General features: G+C 39.0%; 1 protein-coding gene across 1 annotated transcript in view; it reads left to right on the forward strand.

Moving 5' to 3' along the window:
- Positions 1-8,020: 8,020 nt before the first annotated feature.
- The window catches only part of kctd16b (potassium channel tetramerization domain containing 16b), a 144,519-nt gene continuing 140,392 nt past the window's right edge, over positions 8,021-12,147 (forward strand). Inside the window, exon 1 of the mRNA XM_033978474.2 lies at positions 8,021-8,834. Within this exon, the coding sequence (XP_033834365.1) occupies positions 8,021-8,834 (814 nt within the window). The remainder of the gene's footprint in view (positions 8,835-12,147) is intronic.

A 12,147-nucleotide genomic window follows, 5' to 3' on the forward strand; every position in this document is an offset into this window, starting at 1 on the left:
CTCGCTCCCTGCTCACCGTCTGATCTACCGTCATTTGCCTTTTTGCACTTTTGTAAATAAACACTGTTAAACTGTTCCCCGAGTTCTGTCTTTTTGGTCCCTCGTGCCTAACGTTACGACAGAGGATGGAGTTATAGACGGGGGAGAGTTGATGTTTAAGGCCCCCATTCCTGTTTATTAAGGAAGGATTGTCTTTCCAAACACAAATAGCTTCTTTAACTCCCCTCTTTAACCATAACTTTTTCTGATCAGAACTGAAGAAGCGGCTTGGATGATTTCTCCAGTTGATAGATTTAATTTCGTCTTTTGCCATGGGTACTACAACGCAAACAGTTCCTTTAAAGAGCTCAAAACCAACACAATCAAAGCCGTTTACCAGCTGATCTCCTCTTTCTGAGCAGTACTGATTCCTTTCCTGCGCGCACACTTTACTTGCAGATTTCCTATGTGAGGCCTGGCAGCACCAGACTGGCAGTAATGAGAGACGGAGGTGGGATATGTGCTGTTTATTTCCACCATCTGTGACTGGCCCCAGATCCTCTAATAGTTTCGTGATTCGCTCTCACACACACGACGAAGGCACTGCCACTTCATGCGAGTACGATCTCTTTAAACGTGAACTGGAAGCTCTGTTTTATGATTCTCGGAAAGGCGGTGAATTATTGATATTGTTCGGGTGTTGCAGTAAATATTTCATCTCTGGTGTTGTAATGTATGACATCATTTGGAGATGATAATGTGGGATTTGAATATGTTTTAGTTGATATTTGTATTTGTTTTTGTGGTTTTACAGTGACTGGCCTGTTCAGCACTTTGGTCAGCTTTAAAACTGCGGTATACAACTAAAGTTTTGACTTATTTTGAGTTTTACAAGTGGATTTATCTTGAGAATTTGGCTTTTCACTGAAGAGTTATTTTACAGGCGACAGTAGTTCAATCGGTAGAGTGTTCGTCCTCTGATCCAACGGTTTAAATCTCGCCCTCGGCACAAAAACGCCATCGGTAGAGCGGTCAAATCCACTGATCCACAGGTTGACGGTGTGATTCCAGCTCCCACAGATGAATAGTACTAGAGAAGTTGCCGATACGATACGGTACCTCGATACAGTGCACTTTCGATTTGATGCAAGACGATACAATATACTTCAAATCGATACGAATCAGTGAAAAATAAAGGCTTTCGGGACACTTAATGATCAACCCCATTATCACTAAAAATAAATATTAATTTTATATATTTTTTTAAATTTAGCTTTAATTTATTGAAGATAAATAAAGATACCAGTGCATTTTGTGTTGTGTATTTTACCGACTCATCAGACTCTTACACTGGTCAATATTACACAGTTTATACGAGCTCCACATTTACACGTTACACAGGGACACGTGCAGTTTAACGACTCTAAACGGTCACAACATATCGACTAAATCACAACTGTGGCACTGAAAGTCTTTGTTAAACCAAAGTTAGTATGAAATAAACCGATTTTAATCATCGAAACAGTGAATCAAATGTCAAATGTTCTGCATAAACATGTTTTTTTTCCTCTAAACGAGTCACACAAATGTAGCGCTGTGATAGAAAACTTTAGTAAAATATACAAAAAAAAATACTCTTGGTGATATATCGATACAGCAGCCCATGATATCAATACTGTATCGTTAAATTAGATGATACGATACATCAATATTTCGATATTTTTGCACACTACCGTTGCGTTCTTCGGCAAGACACTTCACCCACCTCAGCCCTCGTGTCTGCGTACACTGCCGTATGTATATGTGAGCGAGTTTGTGAGTATTTCCTTGATGTAAAGCGCGGCGAGTGCCTTGAAAGTAGAAAAGCGCTGTATAAAAATGCGACCTCGTACCATTTAGATGCAAATTAAGTCCAGATCTAGTCCTTATGAGGTGGACCCTTGCAGCAAATTACTCATATAGAAACCAGAATTAAAACGGTCCCTTCCCCCAAAAGATAATCAGTTTTTCAGAATTGTAAAAGGTGTTTGTTCAGGTCTACTTCAAAACGCGTGTGTAGACCTAAATGGCTTAACAAATACTAATATAAACATGTTAAAATACACATACAGTACACCTTTTTCATGCATACTGGTGAGCTGGAGGATGCTACGAGAATTGTCTCAGTCCAAACATTTAACTCTTTACAGGTGTTAAGTCTCTGTACGTCTCTATAAATAACCCCGAGCAGTGGAGAGTACTGCATGTGGAGAGTACTGCATGTGGAGAGTACTGCATGTGGAGAGTACTGCATGTGGAGAGTACTGCATGTATTTATGATGAAGCTGACAGCATGGCCTACTTTAAACATACTGGACACATACGTTTAATGTGTTAGCGTAGTTGTTCTTTTAAAAAGCCTGTACCTGCTTCTTTTTAACGTGTATTTGAGCAAAAATGTCTTGCCCAAGTACAAATATATTGCAGACTGTAGACCATTGTCCATCAGTCTCCTCCGTGCCGTGTCTCCTGTACAGTACAGAATGTGTTCAGACAAATTTACATAAACGTTGGATCGCGGTGTGACTCTGAAGTGCTGTACGTTTGCGATTTGTTTTCTCCCCGACAAAACCCACAATGTTGATGAAACGTTCTGCACCGACGAAGATTTGGACTTTGAGAGAGTTTAAACGAGAGAGAAATGTGAGAAAATGTTAATGCCTGTGTGAAAAAAGTGTATAAAGTGTGTGGTGAGGGGTTTTACAGCCAAAAACATATAGAAATGTAAAAAATAAAGCTGATACTTCACAGATTTCGCCTGTTTTTAGAACGTAACCCCCGCGATAAACGAGGGACCACTGTATAAGCAGCTGTTGAGGTCAAAATAAATCAGCTGTGTACTGTTTGTATCTAATTATAAAGCGTTTCATTGTCCGAGCATCAGGAAATGCGTGGTTAGAATGCTAGCTGTCGTTAGTATTACAGTGAAAGCAAAACTAAGCAAAACTAAGCTCTGGCTCTGGTGCTTAAAAACTCATCCCTGTGAATAAATGTGATGCGATGCTGGGACTGAATACGTTGAAACTCTGCAAAACGTTTAAAAAAAACTTGTTTTTTCACGTTTTTAACAGAGTAAAAATGAGGAAGGGCAGCGGTTTTAACGAGAGTACAGTAAAATGTTATACCGCTGTTAGCTCTAATATAAAATAAACCTTTAACACCACAGGACAGAGTCGATTCTAGAGGATCGACCAGTGGGTGAATCGATATTAGTGGTAAGAGCAGAGTCGTTACATGAGGAGGTTTTTCATTGATTTCTGTAAATCACTGTAGCAACATAAATCTGTGCACCGCCTTCAGAGCGTGTACGAATATCAGAGCCATTTCACATTTCACACAAGTTCTGTTTTCTGAAGATAACCAGCACTTGCAAGTTTGCGCATAATAATCCGCAATTGTAGAGTGAAAAGCAGGTTTGGACAAATAAAATTAAGTAAAACAAATAAACACGTGCCAAAATAAGGTTAAAGTAGCACCACAAACGCTCAGTGCAAAAAGGATTAAGTTTGTTTCTGTTATCTCATCAAAAACACACCTGGAGTTGTGTTTTGTTTCATTCACACATGTTTGAGTAACTCTTTATTATTAGTCTGTCTGCATCTCTGAACCTCAAAACGCTCTGTTCCACCTTGTGATGTCATGAAGTGGTAGTTTTCATGTTGACAGCTGCTATTTTACCTTTAGTTCTGTAAAGATTGTCGTTTCCAGAGCTGAAACGATCCAAATGATTCTAGAAATGAAGGTGCGTGGAGTTTAAAAACGCAGCGGAGCACTTCCTGTATCACCACTTGATGACATCACAAGGTGGAACGGAGTGTTTTCAGTTTGAGAGAAGAGCTCAGCCTGTGTTAAACATGTGTGAATGAAACAAAACACAACTCCGGCTATGTTTTTGATGAGGAAAGAACAAATAGAAAATAAATATGTATAAAATATATATGTATGTGTATGTAAATATACTTTTCTTTATCTTTTCCTTGCTGTATTTGTGTTACTATTGGTTGGTTTGTATGTATTTATTTTGTTGTTGTGAAAACCATGAAAATAAATAGTTAAAAAAAAATATATATATAGAAAATGGTGTAACATGAGAGCTTTAATTTCAATCAAAACAACATTACAATGCTAGTTCTGATTCAACGTAAAGCCACATGAGGTAACTTTTCTCCTTGTCTATGGAAATGTTACTGCACTGCCTGGAATTTAATGTGTTTTTCTCGCCAGAACATGCATTCTTACTGTAAACGTGGTCACCTCTCCGTAGATATGACCTGTAACATGACTAAGTGGCGCCACCTGTATGTTTTTATGTCATTTTTTTTGTTTTTTTTAACTTATGTTTATTAAAATTTTTCATTTCCATTTAACAACATCAACAAAGAACAAACAAGGCACATGGACATAATGATGATAAATTGGTATGAATCAAAAAAGGTGTATTAGTCGTTAAAATAATGATGATAATAGTAAAATATAAATAAAAAACAAAGAGGAAGAGAAGGCCAGACCAAAAAATAATTAAATATAAATAAATAAATAACACAAAATAGTTAAACAGCATCGTTTACCCGGCCTGATGTGTTGTTATTCACGAGAAAATTGTAGAATATCGTCCATATTTACCAAAACTTGTCACGTTTTTTTTTTCCAACGCCAGATAAAAAGTCTTTCCTTTCATCCTTTGAGAAGCAGAACAAGGAATTTCTGATTTCCACGATGTCGCTGTACCACGTTTGGCTTCCAGAAAACAAATATTCAGCCAAGATATGATACTTTTAGTCAAATCTACTGACTGCACATTTTAGGATTAAGATTAAAAGGGACATCGTTACCCACAATTCCACTAACGATGTTCAAAACTTTACCACAAAATGACAAGATGAGGGACAGTCCCACAAACGATGAAACGGGAATTTTGTCGGTTAAACTGGGATTAAATCAATTTAGTTTAGTTTATGTACCATCTACTTTTAATTTATATTGCAGCAGCTTTGAGTTAGTATTTATGAACTGCATTAGCTTTTAATTTAGCAAAATAACAACGATAAACCAGAAAGTTGCGAAACGGTGAATACAAAGTGAAATGACATCTCTCTATGAACATTTTTAAAGGGACAAGACACAACTTTTCTGGTTTCTTTTCGTATATCCAAGGGGTTTTTAATAAGAAAAGCACAGTTATAGCGTCGAATCTATACAATCCACACGCACGACTGCAATTACCCGAGAACAGCAGCGAGAGGAGCCCAAGTTTGAAAGTGAATTCATTTAACTTTCCCGTAAGGTAATTGGTCTGACAGCGTTCTGGGGTTATGGAGTTGTACAATGTAGGATTTCTTGGCTGGTTAAATGAACAGAAAGCCAAAGGCAGCAGATTGCAACAGAGGAAGAGACGCTTTATGACTTTCATCTATTTCTTTGCAATAAGCCAGGGCTCATTTCTGTACGACGAGACTTTTCATAATGCGACGGAAGCAGGTGGCACGTATATGAGACAAAACACAGCGCAGTGATCACGCATTTGCGATAAAACATCCTCGTTATGAAGAAATTGAATGGAAATACTTACATTATCAGTGGTTTTGTAATGATAATGTTCTGAACGTGGAGTGAAAATGTGTCTTTTGCACTTTTATAATCCAGACGTGAAAGAAACTCTGCCCACACCCACGGGTCGTCTTTCTATACATAGGTACAGTAGGTGGATTTGGCTTTGGCGTGGCATGAACAGCAGGGGGCAGTGTTGCAAATGTCACTGTAGGAGTCTATGGGAAATGTTATACAGTAGTTCTATGTCAATAAAAACTCTTTTTATAACTAAAATGTGAGTAGAAAAAATGTTGAAACTTGTTTTTAACAGAAATTAGTCACAAATTGTTAAGTATTTTACAGAATAATGTTAGTTTGTAGTATATGTTGTTGCTGGAAAGGTTTTAAAGTTGGTTATGTGATAGAAGGTTTGGTTTAAAAAAAAAAACTAAAAAAAAACTAAACTAAAAAATAAATAAATAAACAGATTTAAAAAAAATAAATAAATCAACAAAAAAAAAAACTAAACTAAAAAATAAATAAACTGACCTAATAAAAAAAACTAAATTAAAATATAAATAAATAAACATATTTAAAAATAAATAAACTGGCTTAAAATAAATAAATAAACTGATAAAAAAAACTAAACTAAAAAATAAATAAATAAAATAAACTGACTTAAAAAAAATAAACAAAAAATAAATAAATAAACTGACTTAAAAAAGAATAAATAATACAATAAAAAATAAAGAAACTGACTTAAAAAAAACAAAAACAAAAACCAACTAAAAAATAAAATGAAACTGACTTAAAAAACAAAAACAAAAAACGTATGAGTGATTTTTAAATGACTCTCTCTGATCTGAATCTCCACTACCTAAACTCCAGCGAGTGAGTAAATTCTTGAGGTTCTGAGCTTTCACATGAGGCCTGTCCATAAACTGAGGAAGAGAAAAACTTACATGTGTCTCTATCTGCAGGTTAAGGCTCTGGAAACTCAGGCTCAGTTGTGCTTGAGCAGACGCTGCACAGTTCCTTAACAGACCTGGAGTTGTGTTTTTTTTTTTCATTCACACATGTTTAACACAGGCTGAGCTCTTCTCTCAAACAGAAAACACACTGTTCCACCTTGTGATGTCATCATGTGGCAGTACAGGAAGTGTGTTTAAACCCCCACACCTTCACTAAAATCATTTGGATGATTTCAGTCTTAGAATTCCCTCTCTACTGATGTAAAGGTAAAATGCAGCTGTTAACATGAAAACTACCACTTCATGACATCACAAGGTGGAACAGAGCATTTTGAGCTTTGGAAATCTAGACATAATAATAAACCAGAGTTACTCAAACATGTGTGAATGAAACAAAACACAACTCTGGGTATGTTTTTGTGGCAGTAACAGCATGTGTAATATCAGACCTTTAAAATAATGAAGTTTAGGCTTATTATCTGCTTTATTGATTTTAACAGCACGGGGAACACATTATTTCCATATGATTTGTTTTATATTAGTCTAATATTATGCATTTAATAATAAGTATTAAATCTGGCATTGATCCAACCCATAGAAGTGAAATCTCGTGTACGTTTTGGTACGCTGTGTCAACTAGATTTGCAAAGAGACAGATGATTTCCCCTGATAACCCGAGGGTGTTGCACTTATGAAATGCATTTACACTATGGCTCGCCCTGACCTTTCCAAAGACGCGGCGCTACACAAGTCTTAAGATTCAACATTAGAACAATTAACTGTACAATCTCTGTCAAATTGACTCATTTTGAATGTGAGATGTGGTGCGTAAAACTGGAGAGGTTGGAGACACCACCCTGCTCCGTGGTGTAGAGGGGAGGGAGAGGAGGAGGAAGAGGAGGAAGGAGGGAGGAGGGAGGAGGGGGGGGCGGTGCGAGAGGAGGGAGAGAGGCTCAGCTTCAGCACCGCGGACAGCTCCCGGTGAAGCAGCAGCAGCAGCACGGAAACGCTGCGCTTACCCATAAACTCACGCTTTGGATTTTTACGCACGGACAGGACTATCATTTTACCACGTTTTTGTTTGCTTTTGGTGCGGGACTTTTAAGTTTTTGCTCTCCGGACTGCGCTGGAGAATAGATAATCACTGGACCACGCGCCAGAACAAGTTAGGGTTGTGTTTTACAGCTGAAATTCTTCTTTGGGTAACATCGTGAAAGCAGGAAAACTAGTTGTTTCACATGCGTGCTGCAGCCTCTCCACTGTAGACTGTAGTGTGAGCCTGTGCGATGCTCTGTGTGTTCCCCCGGGGGCAATGGGAGTCCTGCCGCCTCTGATGCAACCTCCACAACACTGACTACTCACTATTGCATGGAGGATAGAGCTTATGCCTGGGTTGGCGGGTTCTTGAGTGTTACAGAAGAGATAATGTTGCTGTATGCGCATATAACTTTTGAATGATATAAACATTGTGTAGACAGGACGCGCGGATTGTCAAATTGATCATGGCGAGTGTGAATTGCAGGGCTACCCCAAAAGAACTGGCCCAGAATAGTTTCCCAGATGTGGTGGAGCTAAACGTAGGGGGTCAGGTTTACTATACGCGCCACTCCACGCTCGTAGGGACCCCTAACTCGTTATTAGGCAAGTTATTCTCAACCAAAAAGGACGCCACGAATGATTTAGCCAGAGATCCAAAGGGACGCTATTTCATCGACAGAGATGGCTTCTTGTTCCGCTACGTGTTGGACTTTTTACGGGACAAACAGGTCGTGCTCCCGGATCACTTCCCAGAGAAAGGCCGGCTGAGGAAAGAGGCGGAGTATTTCCAGCTGCCCGACCTGGTGAAGCTGCTCTCTCCTGAAGATTTAAAGCAGAGTCCGGATGACTTCTTCCACAGCGACTACGAGGACTCCCAGGGCAGCGACCCGCGCCACTGCCCGCCCCCGTCTCTGGTGCCAGCGGATCGGAAGAGCGGATTCATCACGGTGGGGTACAGGGGCTCGTGCACGATGGGGCGCGAGAGCCAGAGCGACGCGAAGTTCAGACGCGTGCCGAGGATACTGGTGTGCGGACGGGTGGCGCTGGCGAAGGAAGTTTTTGGGGAGACCCTGAACGAGAGCAGAGATCCGGATAGGACCCCGGATCGATACACGTCCCGGTTTTACCTCAAGTTCAAGCATCTGGAGAGGGCCTTCGACATGCTGTCCGAGTGCGGATTCCAGATGGTGGCTTGCAACTCCTCAGTGACTGCGTCGTTCGTGAACCAGCACACTGAGGACAAGGTCTGGTCCAGCTACACGGAGTACGTCTTCTACCGTGAGTAAAGACATGTGTTTTCTTGTTTATTTACTTTTTGGAAACCGCCGTGCCAAAGTTTTACGCATGCGTAAAAGCGCGCCGTTTGTTGTCACCACTAGACGGCGCGCTTGGATTCAGTTTGGAAAGTGGCTCATCAATGTCATTCGTTTTGTTTAGTGACAAATATTTGACAGTTTTTTTGTTTGTTTGTTTGTTTGTTTTGCTTTTGGCACAAAGTAAATGAAGTAAAAATGGATACTTGTGCATTTACGCATCGCTTTGTTCAAGTTGCACCGTGACACTTTTCTAGTTGAGGGTCCTCCACCTTCTTATCTCCGCGGTGACGTCGTTGCCTTGCCTGGAATCTTTCACACTACAGCTTTAAACTTGTAAATCACCATCACCAGGCAAGTTATAGCTCAGGTTTGTGGAGAGGCGAACCAGCTCACAATAAAAATGAATGTCTCTCCAAGTAGTAACCGGAAGAAAATCTCCTTCACCGTAGTTCTCCTCGAGGTTTCTCTTTTTCCCACTGTTTTTTTTTTAGTTTTACCATGTCGAGAAGGAACGTCTAAGCACAGGGGGCGCTCTGCTCTGGGACAGTTCTCCATTTGCTTGTTTTGCTCGTTGATTAATTTGCTCATCTGTTTCTGTTTCATTGTTGATTTTCTAACTTTCTGTTGGTTAAATCAATTCTCATTTTTCAGCTGCTGTTGTGATTTTGGGCTTTACAAAAAAAAAATTAAACTGAATTGAAATCGAGTGGTAACATCTCCATGACGACAAGCAGGTGGCGCACCCTCAACCGGAGAACTTCACGCACCTTTAAATCCAAACATTACCAGCCTGTATCAGAAGGATTTTGATGTATGTTTGGTTTTAGATCCATAGTTTATCTCCGCTGTTTCCGGGGAAGTTTTATTATTATTATTATTAACGCACAGACTCAAGTCGAATTAATTACTGTACGAAATTTTGCTTGAGCCAAGTGGAACAAAACCAATTAATCATGGATATAATTGGGACTGAGACGCGATGCTGATTTGGAAACACTGGTACCTTGAGAGCAAACGCATACGCAACTCAGCATTTTATATATTACCGCATTCAGGGAGGTAAAAAAACAAATAAATCTCATTTCATTTTACCATTGTGAAGCGTCTGCAGAGAAATGGTTCTTGCGATGCTTGTCATTTTGGGTGGGATGTAGTTTTTTGGTTCTTTTCTCTTCAGTCTAACTTATCGGTTTGGTTTTTTGCCCTGTGTTAACATCCATCACGGTTTTGTGGCTTGATGCCGTTAAAACTCTTCGCCGGCGTACGGTTGAGAGAAAGCAGCAGTACCGTGCGAGATATCATGACACTTTTAAAGCCAAGTCGTAAAGTTTTATGAAGCAACAACCCGATCCATATACCGAGAGGTGACAGCCATTATGTGGGTCCCTGTAGATACCGCCAAATAAGCTATATAACCTCTTAAAACATTTTTGATTCTTTAACTCTTTGGGGTGTTCCATCAGCAAAGGAAATCATGCAGTTTTGATAAGAAATTGTGTTTGGTTTGATGGTCCAACAATCCAGAAGATGCAAAAATGAAATAAAGATGATACAAAAACTGAACTGCTTTGTCTGGAATGCACCATAGTAAGACTTTATACCATCTAAGGATCTCCACCATATATATAAATGGACATAGCTAACCTAGTAGCCACGTTCCAAACAGGAAATGAGTGTCAACTTCTGGCTCCAATTCACTTTCTATGGAAAAACTGTTGCCCCTTCTCTCCATAACTGCTGCTGCCAAACTCGTTATTTTGGTCTTAAAATGTTCGTATTAACCCGCTCTACATGATCCCGGTGTTTTTATTTCACTATTGTGTCTTTAAATCGAAGTATGAACATTAATAACAGACAAATTAGGAATCAGAATCAGACGACTTTTATTGCCATTGTTAGTGAACACAACTTCACAAACTAGGGACTTTCTTCGGTGATAAAGTCCAACATAAAACACTGGAAAAAAATATATAAATTAATAAAAAAAATAAAAAAAAATTAATAAATAAATAATAATAATAATAATATAAAAAGAAGAAATATAGCTTTTATAAAGACAAATAAGGGCATTCATAAAGTTAAAAAAATATAAGCTTATAAATAAAATTGACCCAACGTCGCTCCCGTGGATGACGTCACACTCACTTAGTCCACTTCTTTATACAGTCTCCACGCAGACGTCACCAGGCTACCAAGTTATAAGTCAGATCTGTGCAGAAGCGAGCTCATTCTGTGTAAAAATGCAAGTTTTTTCAAGGTATTACGCAATAGAAAAACATGTAATTGGATAAGTGGCTTAGATAAGTCCAGTGCTCTCCAACATCTCCATTCACCCTGCACCAGAAAAGCTACACAATGCATCTTTAAACATGTATTTCCAACAATCAACTTGCTTTATCAGTATTCATAAATGCCTGCAGACAATGTACTTGCTTAAATTTAGACCCATGGCTACTGTACTTGGATGTGAGAATGAGCGTGGGATTTTTGTGAAGGAAGCCAAAATATTACATAACCTCTTCTTACATAAAAACAAAGCAGAGATGCAGCTTAGGGGCTGGTGAGAATTGGCTGTGGAGAAAGCGCAAAAAGCACAGAAGGTTCAGTGTGTCAAGCCAGCGTTAGTAAAACTCACAGTGCCATGGAAAGATACAGGAGTAAAAGGATGTTTAAGGAAGAACTGACCTAAAAATCCTGTAACCCCATGCGCAGACTGGTTTTGGTTCTCGTTTGATTTCGGTTGAACTGCCAAAACGAGCGCAGTTTTCTGTGTTTGAAATGTATTTGCTTTAAGTCAGCGTGTTAATAAGACATTTTGTAATATCTGGATACTTCTTGCGCACTAGAATTCGACAGCACATTCAATTTCAGTTTTCCTTGTACTATTTTTTCTGCTTTTCTGGGATTGAGAGAGGAAGTTTGTCACGAAGGTTTTGTACTCAGTTGTCTACTCAAATAATATGTAGATTATATGTAGATCAAATATATAGATATCGTTATATGTTTAAGAAAACCTATTGCGCTGTGTCTGCTATATAGTTAGAATCTATTACTATCTATTTCTGATTTACACGTTTTAAATCGCAATATTCATCTAAAACGACACAACAAAAGAAGCAAGTTCGTTAACGTTCGCGTTCGAAAACTGCAACGCCAAATGAGAGCAGACGCCACTGTAAATCATCACAAACCATTAAGTTGTCGGCCTCTTCTATGGATAGCCACAGGTCATGTAACAGATAAATTAAAAAAAACAAGAAGAACCAAAATTGGAC

This window comes from Periophthalmus magnuspinnatus, chromosome 14 (genome assembly GCF_009829125.3).
Source record: "Periophthalmus magnuspinnatus isolate fPerMag1 chromosome 14, fPerMag1.2.pri, whole genome shotgun sequence".
NCBI classification, from domain to species: Eukaryota; Metazoa; Chordata; class Actinopteri; order Gobiiformes; family Gobiidae; genus Periophthalmus; species Periophthalmus magnuspinnatus.